Consider the following 19,308-nt stretch of genomic DNA (forward strand, 5'->3'; position numbering starts at 1 on the left):
AATCCCCCCAGTTGGCATTTGAAAATCCCATAATACTGAAAATTAAAAGAGAATCGAAGAAAAACATTCTGACAAAAATAACCAAAATCATTCAAAAGGTGTCATCATACAATTGGTTGACAGAAGTGTGCTTGGGTTTGTTGAAAAGTGAGTTTGAATTATCAAGCGTTTGGTTGAAAGTTAAGTTATCTTACAATGGGTTGACAGAGGAGTATTTGAGTTATCATAAAATTGGTTGACTGAAGTACACAATTATATGTATGTCTAATGACAGGCATATATAAATGAACTTAACAAAGTTCAAATTAGCTCTGGTCTAAGGTCCAGCACCCTCAATATCTGATGTGGGACCACTGAAATTTCATTTTATCTAGGTCCTGGACCCACATACTTTATATTATCTCTTATTAACGACCTTTCATTTACTTTGGGTGGACCATCCATTTAAGCTGCAAAAAATTCCAGAACCTTCCACACTTGAAAGAATATTTAGACCCCTGACTTACTGCCCAAATATCACCCACAAATCGTAATACTGTTAGTTCCTTTAACTCATTTCCAATCTCTTTTGCTTGGTCTCATTATGTAAAAATGAGAAAGTCACCTTGTCAAGGAGATACACAAGATCAGGGATTCTTTTCAGATTCATAAGTGATCAAATTTACAAGTGACCTGCCATTCTCTGGCTTCAAAAAGGTCTTAAATCATTACACAAAAATCCTGTAAAATACTGTACAAGTACTAAATTTCGCTAAATGTAATTGCGTGAAAAAAGGTACTGGCAAAATTGATTTCAAATACTATATAATGTTCATCGTTTTTTTTTTATTCTGCGAATACATTTACAGTACAACATACCTGCTCTACAATATGATCATTGCCTGAGACATATGCAGAGAAAATACTATCCACCAGATGATAACACTGTATAATATCTTGATTTTCTTCAGCTTCAGAAAACACCTTCAATAAACATTATTAAAAATAATAATATATATGACAAAAAATGATTGACAACCATCCAGTCAGCAGGCTGATTTCATTTTGTCCAAAATAGTTACTTCCATATGTATCTTAAGTTACATTCATCACAATTAAAGAAAATAAACATATAAAAATGCCTGCTTATATTGTGCGCATGTAAGAAACAAACTGTGAAAATACTATTGTTCGTGTGGTACCAATTTTCGTGGATTTCGTTGAAAAGGTATACCACGAAATCTGATTCCCAACAAAAAAAATTATTTATTTTAAATTGTATGACAGAATCATCAAAACTATGAATTCAAGAATCCACAAACTTGTGCTTTTCCCCGTAACCACAAAAATTAATACCCAGAGATGTAAGTACTATCACTGTATAACACATATAAAATTATTAAAAAGCATTCAAGAATGATGCACGTACGCATTCACTTCTTCCTAATGTCTCTCTGTTTTTCTTAAGTAGCTTGAGCCTTGATCAGTGATCAATAAATCATAAATCAAGAGGTAAGCAATCATTTATTTCAAAAGTAGTAGAAAATCTTTATTCTGCACACCTTATTAATAGAATCCAAGTCTCCCATTTCAGCGTACCCTTCTATCAATGTACCATATGTACTACTAGTTGTTTCCAATCCAGACTGTCTGAAATTTCAAGATCATTATTTCAGCATAATATTGGTATGAACATTTTATAACAAAGTTTAGGCAAATTGAACTAAAGACTACTAAAGACCCTGCATTGTTTCAATCCAACAAAGACTTTCGTAGGTCTATCACAGGTTCATTTCATCTTTTGGGAGTTTCTTTCTATCTATTATAGTTTTCAAAATGTAAGCTAAAAACTGCAAAAAACCTTCATTTTTTACAGTAACTTACATGTAAAATAGGTACAACTTTTTTCAAAGCAAGCTCACCAACAAAATGCCCCCTCCTTACTTCAAATTGAGTTACATTTCAAACCTTCCTATAAAGTTTCATCAAAATCCCTTGAGTGCTTTAGAATGAGTTGGACTTTTTTAACATGTAAAACCCTTAAGTTGGAGTATCTCCTTTGGACCTCCCTAGCAATATTCATATTTGGAAGGTAAATGATATTTAAAAGGACCTGCATCAGAAATTGATGTTCCTGGACTGCGGACCAGTGCTAATTTGAATTCCTGAAGGGACTGCCAAGGAATTTTCCTAAGCAAATAATAATTTGATTTTCTTTTCAAATTCATACTTACTTCATCAAATCAACCATACTCTGTGCACCTTCTGGATCTCTGTTGAGTAAAATAACAAAGTGTTAAAAGTACCAATTAAACCAAAGAAGTAACTACTACATTTAAGAAAATGCTTAACCAGACTTTGATGGAATGAAATTTATAGATCTATACACTTTTACTCAAACAATTGTTCCTAAAACAGAAAAATGCTGTTTTTTTGGCCCCTTTTATTTCTTAACTCCAGAGCAGTTATAGTCATAAACCCCAAAATCAATCTTAGTCTCATCTTTAAGGTATGAAACCTTGTTCAATCGAAGCCCAAAATCAAAACGAACTTTCCTTTCGTGGTATGAAACCCTGCTGTAAAATTTTATCAAAACGGTTGACTTGTACCAATATTCGAGCTAAAACATGAGAGCTATATGACTACTGATGACGACAGGGACAAAGACCATGCCATACAATTTTACCACCACAAAACTTGTGGTCAGGATGAGACAAGCCATAAGATTAAAAAAAAAAGAGATTCCAGAATTCTAAAGTTCAGTTAAAAACTAGACCAACAAGGGTAATGTCAGACAAGTACATAATGAAGAAGACTGCTCTCAGATGGTATTTGAATTTTTCATGATACCAAGTAGAAAAATGTATTTTGTGGATGAGGTGTGTGATTTAATTTAATCATTAAAATTAGTTAAAATATTTCGACTTAGCACCTTACATAAAGTTCTGATTTTGTAATATTCTGATATTTTGCGAAAAGGGAAGTAATGTCTTTGGTCTTCACTATCATTTAATCATTTTTTTTTTATTAGTTACCATGGTTACACAGATCAACTACTAGATAAGAACCTACTTTATCTTAAAATGTCCTCGAATCAAGTGGTTAAAAACTGTATCTGTAAGGGGGATATTGTGATCTTTCATGTGCTCCAAAATCTGACTGAAAAACAAAGGTGTAACAATATGTACAACAGAACAATTAAAATTTGTATTTGCCAACAAAACTAGTCTCTCCCCTGTTTCAAAGTTCAGAGGTGTACAATTCTAACAAAATTCAAAGATCATAAATTCCTTGTAATATGCATCGCATATCACATTCTAACTACCTAAAAAGTTTCATGAAATTTAGTGTCATAGTTTTCAAGGAGTTGCTCTTAAAAAAAGTGTGAGACAGACAAACAACACCATAGTGAGGGGAAGACATATATCCACTATAAAGAATTCAATATAAAAATTCAGATGCAGAATAAGGTACATGTGATATAAGGTCTAGAAAAGAAACCACCAAAAAAAATTTATTTATCTATTAGTGCTATATTTTCTTTTCAGTATTCTGATCTGTATTTTTGAAGAAAAAGACATAAATTACAACCATCTTCCACTTAAGTACCATTCAGTATAAGAATCAGGCAATGGGTGGCACATTATTTTCCCCAATTAAGTCATTTCAGCCTAAAATATATTCAGTACATTTAGAAAACAACCAAAAAGCTATTGAAGTTTATCCTAAAGCATCTGTGACGTAGATATTTTTGACTGCTTATATTATATAGGGAAAGAGTCAGGAAAATTTTCCTGCCATTTTTCTGTAATGCATTTCAACTAAATTTGACCTATCTATATCTTAAAAAGGCAAATTTTACAAACACTTTGATGGTTATTTCTGGTGGTTATCAGGTATAATTAATTGGTTAATGCAATAAAATCTCTGCATTTTTTTTTATCATGTGCCATACCTTATATACATTTTGCCAAATTCTTAGATGGAGAAGTAGTTAAATCAACCAAATCAAGAAAAAATAACTCTTGCCAAGTGGCAATGATTTTATACATAATCCAGTGTTCTATGATTTTTCAGAAATTTAGGTTTCCTCAGGGAAAATCCATATAAAATCAACTTTCATACAGTCAAGGATTGCTTTCCTAACAAAACAAATCCTTACAGCATATGAAGTTTTCCACTTGCCAAGGGAAAGTGTAACTAAGTACCTAAATTTCCCTGACCCAAATTTCACTTGCCCCAAGTAACGAGAAATAGGAATCCTAGAACACTGATAATGATTTCATTTCAAATCAAAATGTGAAACAACAGAATGACACACTAAAAGTTGTTATGTAGTCCTTAACTATTTCTTACTAAGAACTAAGAGTGAATATTGTGGATTTTGACATGCATGAATCACCTCCAGCCTGATTTTTATGAACATTGCTACGTAATACTTTGAATATTATGTTAGATAAATAAATATTCAATATTTCAAAAAAAAATGAACAATGTTCGAAAGCTGCACTTTCCTCAGAACCATCTCTATCATAGGCATAAAAGTTGATGAAGAGTTACTTGCATATTTTTAATACATATACAGGAATATGTTTTTGTGGATGTTAATGTAACTTATTTGAAATTAAACTGAAATAAAACACATTGTGTCATCTTGTATTTTGAGTTCAAAGAGAACATAAGAAATGTGATGTTCACATTCAATTTACATATTCTTATAGCATACCTAGCTTTCTCTAAATCTCCACTTTCACAATATGCTGCAATCAGCAATTGGAATGTGACCTAGAATATTAATTTATATGAAAAAACATTACATTTCTCAGTAAAAGGGTATGTAAGTCTCGTCATGTGACTCCATGGTTTCATGAGAATGGGTCCTCGTCTACCATTCAAATGCATGGAGATTTGTCATTAACATAGCATGAGTTCAATATAAAAAGCAAAATATCTTTCTGTGTAAAAATATTGATACAAAATGACAAATATTTTGTTCTACAGGATAAAAATGTTAAGAAAAGCATAAAATAGAGAATTTAGTATTGTGATGCAGCGTTTAGATTTCCCGGAAGTAAACAATAAAATGCAAATTAGTCTTCGGAATTCAATACGTTCTACATCAGAGATTCCGGAAAGGAAACTGAAATTAGAATGAGACTTACAAACCCTATTACAGTGGTATAACTAGTATATCTGAGAAATTCTTCTCATTTGTAATTCATTTCATGCCATCCTGCACTTACTTTTGTCATGTTTGTGCGTTATAGCAATTTGAAAAAGAGTGATACCAATTACAGTACAAATCTAAGTAAGCTACTTAGCAATTTAAATAGCTTTCTAGGTAGCAATCATCCTTACATTATACCAATGTGTCCAACATTATTACCACCGTGCACGATCTTCTGGACATATTTCTACCTATAGAGCTATTTAAATTCTACAGGAGCCTACCTAAATTTGTATTGAAATTGGTACCACTCTTTTTCAAAATGCTGTAATTTTATTGCTAAGGATACATTCATATAAGTGATTGAAGACAATAAGTGGCAAAAGCCTAATCACATGAAATTAATCAAGTCAATCATTAAAAAGGGATACTTTTATATATTAAAATTGTGTCTATGACATGACAGCTTATTGTTTTCATTCAATCAGAAAATGTGTTGCCTATGAAATGAAAATTAAATTGTTATAAAATTTTTAACTGTCTATTATTTGAAATACTGCATAAAATAGATATCAATGAAAAACTTTAAAATATGTCTGAATAGTTAAAAACTAATTTACTCTATTTGGAATAACTCCACTGTTTTCCATCTGCTCAATAATATCTGGTGGAGAAAACTTGTGTTCATTCTCTAAATACACAGTAAGAAGAGCATTGAAGTGACTTGTTCCCAGTTTGCAACCTAAAATCAATGATTATTAAATTAACAATTTGAAGCATAACATGAAAGTTAAAAAAAAAAACTCCTTATTTAAAATATTCATGTCCGCAACCACACCACCACTCCTGACAATAGACCATCCACACTGTCACTCCTGATAACAGATCATCCATACCGTTACTCTTGACAACCAATCATCCACACTGTCAATCTTGACAACAGATCATCCACACTGTCATTCTTAGCAACAGATGAACCACATGACCACTTTTGACAACAGATCATCCATGCTGACACTCTTGACAACAGATCAACCGGTAGAACCAATAAATTGATTACTTTAATTTATGGATTTATGTCCTAGTCCTATAGTTTTTGCATAAGTCACAAAAATCTCAGTATAATGAGAGACCTGTTTATGCCACTTCATGACAATCTATCTTTACACAGGCATAATTATATTTCACATGATTATGTTTAAATTGAGCAAATAAACTTTGTGATAGAGTTCATGTGAAATTCAGCCGAATCAAGCTTTCACATGAAGTTCACATGAAAGTTGTGGTAAGTGAATTTCACATGAAAATCATGTTAATTCGATGTGAAGTTTCATGAATTTGAAATGAAACTCAATTAACATGAACTTCACATGAAAAATATTTGCCTATGCAGACTTAGACATGTTTTATGAAAATGATCTGTAAAATCTCAAACACTGTATGATAGCATAATTTGTCGTCAAAATTCATTGAAATTACAGAAAACTCATAAATGTAAACACTACTGTAATGATTGTAATTTCAACAAAAGTGTATGAGTTCAAAGACAAAACTCCATATGCCGGAGCCATCGGAATGTTACTGCAAAGGAAAGGTTAGGTGACAACAGAGAAATAAAAAGAAAAGCAGAGAAATAACTTATAACAAGGGATGGAGGTTGAACAAATCAATTAACTGAGGTCTTTACTAACACGGACTTGTTGATATTGGTCAAAATAATTTTGTGAAGGATGATGACAGATTTTACAAAGCTCTTGGTGCTTTGTCAATTCTGATCTAAGATCATTGACTGACTCAAGTATCATCACTGGTATGACAGTAAAAACTAGATAGATTAGAAACAAAATGATTTGTAGGTCTGACACAAATAGAAAAGTACAATGATTAGATCTTACTTACCACTGCTTTTAATATATTCCCATACTTGATTTGTCAAAGCCATTCTTTTATCAGGATGATATTCACACAAAGGTTCCCCAGTTGCCTTTAGTACCATCAAACCATCTTGAGAATACTCTATACCTAAATATAGTACAATGAAATCAGCTCAATGAAGTACCTGGCAACAAATGTCTGGATGCATATTTTAAAAATAATTTTGACACTTTCTTACAATGCATTTGAAACTTTCTGTCAGGCAAGAACGATCTTTCTCAGTCATTGCATAAGTCTTTTGAAGATTTGGCACAACTGGAAGAGTGTACTGGTATACTTATTCTTTTATTCTATATTCTTAAATCTGTACATGCATAGTCTGTTCAAATATCAGATATAAGTTAAAAAAACTTACCATGTTTCTCAAACTTTTCCATGCATAGTCTAAGATTAAATGATGAAACTTGTCTGTATTTGTAAAGCCACATTTCTAAATCATGGAAGCAGTCTTTATATTTTACATCTGGTCTTGATGTACTCTCCTGTGGAGAATTTATGTCAACTCCAGTTGATACCAAAAACCTGAAAAAGCATTTAGTTATAAAATTTAAAAAAATACATTCTATGATTTTTGAAAATTGTTAATGAAATGACAAAAACCTTCAGTCTATACAGTACTATGCTAATGATTACCCTCATTACGGTGGACTGACCCAATTATATATTTGTATCAGCTAAAATTTGTAGTTTTTACACATCAGTGGCGGATCCAGACATTTTTAAGAGGGTTCAAGCAGGATTCCAGGCTATTCATTTGCTCATTTTTGCTAGATTAACAAAATTTTCTGATAAAAGGGGGGTTCTGACATCTGGAACCTCCTCTATCCACCCTAGACATCTTCTAGTATATGAATCTTTTAAATTTTTAATATAATGTAACCCTTCTATGTTAAATGGTCCAAAATAATATGATTGTTTTTTGTCTAGTTGTACACGGAATACATGTATCTTCATATACCTACTGAATTATTCCCTACCTTCAAGATAAATTGTATGAACATGATGTAAATTTGTGTAGCTTAACCTTTTAATAACTATCATAAATAGAAATGATTGTAGGTTCTAGACCTTCAATACATTAGACACTGTTACACAGAATCTCTAATGAAGACCTTTGGTTTACATAATGTTTTCACCTACATACTAAGACTAAGATACATGTACATGGCTGAAATTGTACTGGAGCAATGATGGAAATGACCATCTGTTATCTGCTTCACAATTAAATTCAAATTCCATTCCTATGACATTTTCTGTATTCATGGCATAGGTGTTAATTTCTCTGCCCCTCTTCTGGCAAAAGATTGAAAATTCCAGGATCTCCCACTCTCTCCTTCTCAGTGTAAGAGGTAAAAGTCTGAAGCATTTAGAATTCCCTCCAATAAACCAGAGTTCATTTATTATTCAAAAATAGTGTCAAAGCAATCAAACGAATGGTTCTGATTTATCTTGCTTTAGAAGGTAATAACACCAGATAAATGTGTTACTGCCTATTAATTAGATACACACAATTGTAACATTTTAGAGACTGATACTATATTTGGCTGTTCATGATGATCAGATGAAATGAATGGCAATCCCAAGACAACTTGTCTATTCTAATCAAAGTTTGAGACAATGCTTGGGCCTTAGATGTGGGGAGACTATACTTGATACTGTCCAAATTTCAATGATTTTAGTGATTCAAATAGCTCTCAAGGTAGAAATCTGCACTACATTATACATGTACCAATGTTTCCTAATTCATTGCCAACGAATACCTAAAATATATGTGACCTTTTTGACACACTTTCTTTCAAGTTTGAATATACATGTAGCTGTCACTACCTTGTCAATTATGACCAGATTGTCATCATTGACAGTTTTTCAAACAAACTGCAGATGTGTTGTGCTGCAAATAACCCAGATGACAGTTGCCAAAAATTGTTAACCCAGTCATCGCAAAGTATGTACATGTAGACACAATGGTGCAACAGTCAAAACTGCAAATGTATTCTTTCCTTTGGACTGGTACATGTAGTCTGGTAAAGTTCTAGGATTCAGACTCTTGTTTTATATATAGACCACCACTTTACTGGACTGAATATCCAGTATTGTCATTCAGATCTGAACAAAGACTGTTATTGTACATTGGATGTTATACTGTACATATACCAAAATAAACTAACAGAACATATAAAGTTGAGAGGAAGTACATTTTGTATACAAGACTTGTCGGATTAAGAATCCTAATGGCCACCATTAACTGATTGACTATTCACATGTCATAATCTTGACATCAAATCCCCTGCATACATTGTATATTCATACATGGTAAACTTGCAATTTGTGTAGAAAGATAATTGGAAGATTGTACTGTAGGAAAATGGCAATCTGTAAGATTTAGATTTTACTAGATTAAATTGCCTTCCATTGTCCGCCAACCTCCCAATAATCTCTTTACACAAGAGCCTGTGCAGCGTGCACATAATTTAGCGAGCGAATGTAGAGCCTAGAGGCCGTGGACTGAACACCGGTTTGTTAAAAATCAAGGTCACCAGCAGTTTCCGTGAAGTAACTGTTTACCTGAGGTGAGACTGAGGAACAGAAGTACATGACTGAAGAATCTTGTTGTCGTTTCTTAAACATTTGGTCAATGCTAATCTTTTAGGGGTGCATAGAGCTCTAGAAAGTAAAAAACGTGAACATCTACTGAGTGCTGCCATTTTTAAAATACTAATTCACAAAATCAACTTCCAACGAAGTTTCCGGAATCACACCTGTCAACTAATAAATACGTGAAGAATTCGTCCACTAGTAAATTTTCCCTTGTCAAAAAGATATTTAAAAGTCATTTCTCAAACAATTCTTGGAATAATTTTTTCCACAAATACATTGTACATGTATATGTGATAAAAATAAATACGAGTACATTAATGAACTTAATACATATTACCCTATTTCCAACTAAATTTATGGCACTTGATTTTATCTGTACTCAACTCTCTCTGACACTTCTGAAAATGATACTGTAGATACTCATCAAATTAGAGTTTTATTTCAAGAGTTTCCTTTCCAATGGTAAAAAAATCATCAAAACCAGTTGAGAAAAAAATCCATTGACAACTTTTAGAAAAAAAACATTTTATATTTAGGAGTAATCAAGGATTTATATATAGCAACTATATTTAACTCCTTGGAGTGATCGATTGTTTTTTCACGTCTATGTATAATCATTAATGATATTAATTATAAAGAAACAATCTTGAATCATATGTATAGACTAACCTAGCTTATTAGAAAAGGTGAAATTGATGGCAAGCCGATCTGACCAGTGCTCCTACAACGTAAGAGGTTGGAATTCCGTTCCTCCATACCCCAACGGCACCAGAATATAGCTTGCTAGACAACCTCTAGCATTGCTGGAGTAATATGACCAGGTAACATTTGAAAATGGGGTGGGGGTCGGTTTCTTTAATAATTGTTGGACTTCTTTTTGGATTTTTTGTCAGTCTCGTGCAAATCTTGGACAAAAATGAGCAAAAAATAGACTGAAATCCCTTTTTTCCTGGAACCCTCTTTTCCCCCTGAAATCCCTCTGGGACCCCCCCCCCCTCGCCATTTTCAATCTTTGGATCCGCCTCTGCATCATACCTCCTGTGGACAATTTGATTGTACATATTGAACTAGAACTGCAAAATTTTTTAACACATGGCGACAACTCTATCTCCTCTTAAAATAATTGCATTACCTAAACTCTTTATATTGTCCATTTATGGGCATAATAACTCTATCTTTGTATATATTTGACGAATTTCATATTAATGGGACAATCTTCGTCACTAAGATACTGTTTAATTATGGTTTCAAATTCCCTTTCATTGCACCGTCCAAGTATTGGCAATTCTTTACCGTTGCTTCTATATGTTTTAAGAACACTCGAGTCATGACATAAATAGAGAGTGGGAAAAAGATAAGAAAGGCATTCAATGACTTAAGGAACAATTAACCACCGAAGGGAAAAGAACAATTTGAGAAATGACTTTCGGTTCCTTTGGAATTATCATCGTTGGATTGTGGTACCTTTTGGCTATTACTTTTCAGTTTGTAAATGGTATATATTTAAGTTGTAGCTGTTTAAAATTTGTTTCTGTATGTTTTCACTTAATTATTTTATAAGTTGGAAACCTGTCATATTCTGTATACAACGTATTTTAAGTTTGATTATAAAGGTTCGCTGGTTCGAATAAATTAATTTGATTTGTAATAATTAAGCCTTCTGATCGGCTGAGTGTCTTCGAAAAACATGAGTTTTTTTTTTTGTATGAATTAATTTGATACTGTGACGTCATTGACGTCGATTGGTTTGACTTTGCAGTCCGTGATTAAAATAATCTTTTCGATTAAGAATTTAAACTTTTGGACGTGAATCGACTGGAAAAAAGGATAAGGATTGTTTTTAGTTTTCAATTAAGGCTTGAATAACACATTTGGGACAAAATGCCATAAACCGCTTTTAAAACGCGGTTCATGAAAATTATCGCAATTTGGGCAAACATTTAAAACAATTCTTAGAGTAATCGAATCAAGTTGGTGGTTATTTATACTTGTTTTCAATATCCCTTTCTCGAACTCCAAACTATCCCAAGCTGTCTTGAGAATTCTTTTTCAGGTAACGCTACACCATTCAGCTTACAAACCGGTAGTTCGAAGAATCTGTCATGTCCGCATGGTATAAAAAAGTTGGCTATAGATTCTATCAATCTCAACCGCTACTGTAACAGTTCATTCCATGCCTGGCAGTTACTTTGTCACGATAGAATTCGCTGTTTAGTGCAAAATACATGCAACCAAACCATGAACATGACGTATTTTTGTAGAGGTCAGTAAAACCATACTTGGATTCGCATAAAAGGGAGAAGCATAAATTATAAAACTGGTGATTGTATCTCTTTCCGTTTTCGAGACTCTGTCTTTGTTCATTTACTTCTAAAATATTGATATCGCTATGGTCAGGATTGCCCTCAATTTTTCTTTCATGACCACTGCATGCTTGTTTTGTATGCGCGATTGGCGTACTATAAATGTAATAGTAGTTTTTAACTTTCAGAAAAACCTTTTGGAGTTTTGATAACTGACTTGGATCCATCTGGCAGTAGTGAGTATAAAATAACTGCAGTAAAAAAAAAACAAACAAACAAAACAAGTGCACCCTTTACTGTCTATATTTTACCACTATATGTGTATGCTTAATTTGTCAGAAAAAAACAATAATAGCTGTGTAATGAAAGATTATATGCGACCATTTGACGATTTGACTAGTAGTAATTAATGATAGATAGCATAACTAACGATTCTTGTCGACTGAACTTGCCGAAGTACATCATGATTTTTTTTTCTTTTTCTTCAAAACTAGCAGGTTTGTTTGTTTTTTATTTGTTTTTGTTTTTGTTTTTGTTTTTGTTTTTTTTTGCATGACGTATTTCAAGAGTTTCGTTATTATTTTTCAGGGTTTAATTGTTCATGTAACTGCACCAAGAATCGACACCTTAACTTAACACACGGAAGGAAACTAATCGGTACGTACAGACATAATCTCTAACGTGCTCGCAGTACGAACTGTAGAATTGAAAGATCCTGTGGTATTACACATTTTACGGCGTTCCAAAACAAGTTCTTTTCTAAATAAGCATTAATTTATGTATTTGATATTTAAGGTGTCAAATCTTCATATTGAAAACAGAAAGTAACACTAATGTACCAACACATTTTGAGGGAAACAACTTCCTCTATAAATGAACAATGTCCGAAATGTCAAAGGGAAAATCAAGAGAACCAGGTAAAAAAATATAACCCCAGAACAGCGAGACAGGGATAATAGCCACGCAAAACAAAGAACATGAAATAACCAAAATAACACGTGCATGCAAAGAAACAAATGTAATGAAACAACCCGGACACCACTGAAAACTGAGAGCATGGACCAATTGCACAGATGATGTTAATAGAGTTTCATCGCCAAACTGTCAACGAATTAATATCATATTAGTTAGACCTTATATTTGGCTTGTAGATTTTACCTGTTTTTGTAACTGTGAAGAAAGATTTGTACCACGGTTTCAAATCAACAGTACAGAAATGGACCAAAGACTCGCAGAACTGAAACAGACTCTCACTGTGACAAAAAGCCAAACAAAAAGTATGTGTTATGTAATGTTTTATCAAATGTTTCTGACGGACCTTAAGTTGTGTTTCATTATACCCTCAGGGACATGCTCCCACTATCAAATGTGTATAAACACGATATCGAATTATAGCCCGACTAATACATGAACTCGAATCGTGTTTATATTAGTCGGGTTAAATCCCGATATATATTTGATTGTGAGAGCAAGCCCCTGTGTCATGCTCAAACGAATTATCCAGCCTCGTATAAGTTGCAGGAGAAATTCCCCTTGTCAAATTTAGTTGAAATGCACTATGAAAAAGAAATAATTAAAAATGGCGGGAACATTTTCCCGCACTTTTTCCTTATATAAGCAGTCAAAAAATATTTACGTCACAGAAGCTTCCGGATAATTTTTGATAGCTTTTCTGTTGTTTTCTAGATGTATTGAATATATTTGAGGCAAAAAAGACCAAATTTAGAATTATGATGTGCCACCCATTGCCTGATTCTTACACAGAATGGTACTTAAAACGTACTTTTTCGAAAACATTAAGTGCAATGAATTCTTTGAAAAAAAACACACCTATAGTATTCAAGTATTTTTATATGTGTCAACATTGAAGAGCCCCCAATTGTGGAAAATGTCCATAGGCTACATATACTAAAATCCAGCCTACTTGAGATGCAAAACCCAAGACTCAGGCCCAAGACTCTTACAAGGTTAATTCATATGGCACTTGTGCACTTCAAACTAAATATAAAAATGATTAAAATACTTTCCTAATCAACAGTGTTGAAAACATTTTCTAAAAATCTAAGAAACCATAATTTTATTGGATTATAGATGGGAACACAGCAATCTTCAATGAAATGATCGCAGTAGTTCAAGTTGCTTATGTTTACAAGCTGCTTTAAAGCGTTTTATGTTTAAGGCTATCTGAGGAAGAAGACCAGCACGAAGGATAGTCGTACATCGTCAACTACGATAGGTGTCTTCGGAATACTAATCCTCACTATTGTGGTTGGCAGCATCCTGCTTATAGATATACCGAGGATACGGCTAACTTTTTTAAGAAGTGTAGTGTACAGAAAATGTAGAGTTGTTTTGGAAATGTGTTCCCGTAGTGATTGAATCAAAACACATCACGTACTTATAAATGCTGAAATTTCTTCACATTTTTCGGAGCCGGTTTAAAACATGTTATACATCTGAATAAAATTGGTTTTGGTGGTGTTTTTTTCTTCTGTGAAATGCATATAGTATTAGCAGTTTATTTATGTTTTTTTTTCAAGCTGGTAAAACTCAACATTTAATCGTTGTACATGTATTGATTTCGGACATGCTTCAAATCTCGTAAAATAAATCTATTTTTGCACTAAATGCACGATTTAAACACGGATGCAAGAGTTGGTAGGTATGTTGGGTCTCTCAGCATAATAATTTTTAAACAACAGTAAGATTTAACACTGAAACACCCACTACAGAAGATGTGGAGTTCAGTTAAAAATAAATTACATGTACATGGAAGAACAATGACCTGGCAGTAATGATAAAAAAGGAGCAATGAACGAAATATTTGTAAACTATCACATTTAACATGATGCTCTTTACTGAAGGTAGCCTTGGCTTTCAAATTACTTAATTTCTTGATCTACTTTTTTATTTCATCATTTAAATAAAAAATAAAAAAATAACTGATGTAGCAGCATGCAAAAACAATGCTTGGAACATGCATACATATATGTTACTGTATTTTTTAAGTCTGTCTCTGGCCAAGAAGAAGGTATGCTAATTCCATAGGCAATATACATGCGGTGTAAATTACCAAATGTCAAGTTACAACTTTACAAGAACCTACAAACCATAAGGCTCCAATACAACAGTACTGACTTAAATCATACATAATTTATTTATTGGCTTTCTAACAACAAAAAGTACAAAATCTAACATATTGCCATCTTTAACATTCAAAAGCACTAATGGTAGACAATCAAAATATTATGCTAACAGTCACTAACAACAATTGCATGTACAAATGTATTTATGAATGTATGACACGAATTCAGGTACAATGAATGTTTCTCTCTGAAACATGTAACTCATCTATTATTGTAATGCACTGATGGATAAAATTTTAATTTTCAATTATTATTTAAATTAAAATTAATCTTCAGGCCTTAGAGGTACATTGTATGTGTCAAGGGGAAAATAATCCACCAGATGAGTATAAAAAGCAGTGGAAATATCAACTCTTTGCTTTTCCAATGGATATTAAGTACACAACAAGTCGGCCAGCTGTGGTAATACCTTTAAAGTCTGCTAAGCATAAATATTACAAACAAGTACAACTGTTACAAACACTAAGGGCTAAGTAAGGTGTGATACGAATCATACGCGTCCATGATACTTTTATGACTTGACATTAATTTTTGTTAATATACAATGTCCATGTACATGTAAAGGAGGTTAACATGTTCCACAATACAATCCAGAGTTTTTCTATAAAATTACACATGTAGTTTTGACCTGATTACATTGTACAATAAAACATGTCTAAACCAGAAACTTTATTGAAAAAAAAAAATCTGACAGTTTAAGGTGGTAGATCCAGGGTAAGGGACATCACTCCTGAAATCAGTGATATGTTTGCATCATATTCAATTTTACCTAACCTTATCAAGCTTCCATTTGAAATAAAATGAAATCAATCCAAGTTACTTTGATGCTTAAATGATATTGATGTAAAATGCTTTATACAAATGTTCCAATGATTGGTAAGAGTTAAGTCCCTTACCCTAGGTCTACTTCCTTAAATGTTTTCCAAACCAAACATCAATCAAAACCAAACCAATCTTACCAAGTCCAAATTTGTTTTGTTGTATTAAAGGGATCAAATAGTCTGGTTACTCTGGTAGTCCTGTGCCACCCTAATTCTGGAGAGGACTACTTGAAAAATGCTCATGGTAGTCCAATGGGCTACCTAAATTATGCCTTATTTTTAATGATGTAAGGACAAAACCATAATTACCGTCTGCGGACTACCTGTTTTACCTCAGAAATAAGTCCTGTTGATAACCAAAAAATTGTAGTGTCAAACCCAGTAATCATGTGTTACACATTGCTCTCAATTTCTCTGAAGTTTACCCGTAACAAGCCTGGCAGACTAACATAATAATTCACCCTGATTTTTTATCAAAATATGTGTAGACAAGAATTATTTCAAATTTATGTTAAAGCATGTACATATGTAGTTGGCTGATTTTTCTCACTTCCACGAATTCAAGAATACATCAATACAGTGTACATTTCAGTGATTGTGAATTTAGATAAATTATCTAGGGTTATAATTGTAGTATTATTTCATAAAATTTATTCTACATGTGTTTTATCTTAACTTGCACAGTGACTTGAAAAAAAGCAACATGAACACAACCTGCAGTCTTCGAATTTGACAACCAGCCTGGCAGCCATGGCTGGTATGATTGCAGAGTTTAGCTAACATGTCAATGATTACTGTATAAGTTCATTAAAATTTTTGAGCTTGGGCTTGTTGTCAACAATTTATATGGCAAAGACTGCAAGTAGCAAAAAAATAGACCATGGTACATACATAATGTATTACTTGTAGTGAAAAAAAAATAGCGTTCCTACAAATAATGTCGATAAGCACTTATAAATTGACATTTTAAAATTGTATTACACACACTATGCCTGAAAAACTATTCCAGAAAAATTAACATAAAAGACAATTGCAGTTCATAGGTACATTTGTAGTACTTTAATTAACCTGCTACATCTACATGTACATTGCAATTTGGTGCTCTAAGTAGTAATGTACAATTTACATATACAAATGTACTGTACATGTTAATACATGTACGATTGTAGAAAGCAGCATGTACGTTATAATTTTTGCTAGTATTGTTACACATTATTGTACTTCAGGAAGTTTGCTGAAATACATTGTGGAATGAATAACATTTTCACCTCCAATGTTGAATAATGGATGAGTAGGCTTTAGTTGATTATCTTCATGTCCAACGACATTTAGATGTCCCAATTTTCCTCCTGCGAAATGTTGTGCAACTGATAAGCCACTTAGACAATAGCAAGTGTGATAGAAATCCCTATTCTTTCCAGGTTTGTCAATTAAACCTCCCCCAGGGTGTTGACAACAAATGAGAATGTACTCTTGGAGAGCATTTTGGTTGCACAACCAGCTTTCAGCACTTAGTGAATGATCATGTTCTTGAGCTAGAATCATGTGTATCAATGGGAATGCACCACCTTGCCAAAATGAATAACAGCCATCAACCAGTTTATTTGTTCTTCCCTGAAAACCACCTTCATATCTCATTTGTCTGTTCGCAGTCCAACGTAGAACTCTATCAATGTCACAAAGTTTAGTATGTCCTAATAATGTCAATGCAGCTAAACCACAAAAGGAATAGCCACCATGAGCTTCCATTCCAGGACAACCACCGAAACCACCTTCATAGGTCTGACAGCTCACTATCCATTCAGGAGTTCCATCAAATAACTCTTGAGACATAATGTTAGTAAGCTTAGCAACACTTGCAGCACAGTAAGCCCCTCGTATATCCACTTCACCACCCTCGTGCATCTTAAAAGCACCATCTACACTACGCATGCGCATCAGGAATGATTTGAGAGTTTTTCTATTAATGACCCGATATGCTTCTTCTGTTCCAAGGATACATAATGCATTAACAGCTGCATATGTTGGTGCAAGATGGGCTTCCTGTCCTGGTCCTCCAGCAAATCCACCATCTTTACACTGACACTTTGATAAAAATAAGGAAACGTGGGAGATCATATCATCAGACAATGGATGATCTAACAACTCTAAACTATGTAAAATCCAATAACATAGCCATGGTCTACTTGCATCAAGACATTCATAAGATTCTGACAAATGCTTCAAACCTTTCTTCAAGTAAGAAACATGAACATCTCTATTCAATTTGGGTAGAGTGTTCGAAACCGGTTCGGCATCTCTTTCTGCTACAATTCTAGCTTTGAAATGTTCGTAATACTTTGAGATTGAATCTTCTACAGCAATTTGCTCTGTAGCTGTAACTGTCGAATTTTCGTGATCGTTAAATTTCTCGGATTCGATTGAAAAACAGCGGAAGGATTGGTCCATGCTTAAATTTTTACTGGTCCCTGGCAGGTTAACTCGACAGTAAAGCAGTCGAGGAAAATTGATTCACGAATCAAATCGTATCATTATCTGGTCGTACCAATTTTCGGGTTTTTTTTAATACAGGTACCACAATATATCTAGTGTCTCCAACATGATACAACATTAAAATTGGAGAAGTCTAGCTCATAGGAGATCAGACACAAGATTCATAATGTTATATAAAATAAATTATTCCCTAGTTGCCATCACTACAACAGACGGGTTAATTCCACCTCTCAGATAGCCCCGAAACATTCACTCATTATCCTTCCAAATTCCTCAGTGTCGGTAACAAGCCAGACAACAATCTTTCTTTCCAAGAACCATCAAATTATGGAACAGTATACCAGTAAACATTGTTACTGAGTGACTCAGTGGAGTCATTCAAAATACAGCCATTTCAACTTGCACCTACAGTCCAATAAACATCTACCTGTGTATATAGTTTTAAATCGCTCCTATTGTTTATTTTTAAATTCACTTCTATTGTTAATGTTTAAATCGGTTTAGAGATTTTGTAAATAGCATGCACAGAGAAAAGTGACAATATCTCCAGCGTGTTGAAATTGGTCAGGAGATTGTAGAAGTAGAAGTAGATTAATTTTTAAAAATGTTCATGTTTTTTACACTCGTCTTGATAATCCATCTCTTGAATTTGTCCATACATTTGAAAAAAAAAAATCACACTAGATTAAATATTACAGCTTGTTCACATTGGAGAATATTTATTTCGTCCGGTGAGGGATACAATTAAGGGGTTCTGATGGAGCCCCAGCCTTTTGAGGAAAAATACTGTTAATTTTGCGATATTTTTTTTATCGGGGAATAAGCAAGTGATGGTCTGAAATCCCCTTCTTTCAAACTTCTGGCTT

At 33.3% G+C, this 19,308-nt stretch overlaps 3 protein-coding genes across 3 annotated transcripts in view; 1 reads left to right on the forward strand and 2 right to left on the reverse strand.

The window, feature by feature from the left end:
• LOC148626028 (leucine-rich PPR motif-containing protein, mitochondrial-like) overlaps nucleotides 1-9,811 on the reverse strand; it is a 46,346-nt gene extending 36,535 nt beyond the window's left edge. The window contains exons 1-9 of the mRNA XM_088569613.1: nucleotides 9,647-9,811; nucleotides 7,437-7,603; nucleotides 7,046-7,168; nucleotides 5,767-5,888; nucleotides 4,706-4,764; nucleotides 3,052-3,138; nucleotides 2,214-2,252; nucleotides 1,542-1,629; nucleotides 859-963 (exon numbers count right to left, since the gene is read on the reverse strand). Of these exons, the coding sequence (XP_088425739.1) occupies nucleotides 859-963; nucleotides 1,542-1,629; nucleotides 2,214-2,252; nucleotides 3,052-3,138; nucleotides 4,706-4,764; nucleotides 5,767-5,888; nucleotides 7,046-7,168; nucleotides 7,437-7,603; nucleotides 9,647-9,786 (930 nt within the window). The 5' untranslated portion in view covers nucleotides 9,787-9,811. The remainder of the gene's footprint in view (nucleotides 1-858; nucleotides 964-1,541; nucleotides 1,630-2,213; nucleotides 2,253-3,051; nucleotides 3,139-4,705; nucleotides 4,765-5,766; nucleotides 5,889-7,045; nucleotides 7,169-7,436; nucleotides 7,604-9,646) is intronic.
• Nucleotides 9,812-11,063: 1,252 nt separating this feature from the next.
• Nucleotides 11,064-14,512, forward strand: LOC148626029 (uncharacterized). The gene is made up of 6 exons (XM_088571206.1): nucleotides 11,064-11,174; nucleotides 11,733-11,942; nucleotides 12,171-12,218; nucleotides 12,571-12,639; nucleotides 13,134-13,259; nucleotides 14,162-14,512. Exons 1-6 carry the CDS (start codon nucleotides 11,099-11,101, stop codon nucleotides 14,359-14,361), a joined length of 729 nt encoding a protein of 242 aa, XP_088427332.1. The 5' UTR covers nucleotides 11,064-11,098; the 3' UTR covers nucleotides 14,362-14,512.
• A 608-nt stretch (nucleotides 14,513-15,120) lies between these two features.
• On the reverse strand, nucleotides 15,121-18,863 carry LOC148626030 (protein farnesyltransferase subunit beta-like). Its single transcript, XM_088569614.1, has one exon. The coding sequence runs from the start codon at nucleotides 18,395-18,397 to the stop codon at nucleotides 17,162-17,164; it is 1,236 nt and encodes a 411-aa protein (XP_088425740.1). The 5' UTR covers nucleotides 18,398-18,863; the 3' UTR covers nucleotides 15,121-17,161.
• Nucleotides 18,864-19,308: the final 445 nt, after the last annotated feature.

The sequence above is a fragment of the Perna viridis genome, chromosome 2 (assembly GCF_037379345.1).
Source record: "Perna viridis isolate PV_CMFRI_1.1 ecotype Kerala chromosome 2, ASM3737934v1, whole genome shotgun sequence".
Taxonomy (NCBI): Eukaryota; Metazoa; Mollusca; class Bivalvia; order Mytilida; family Mytilidae; genus Perna; species Perna viridis.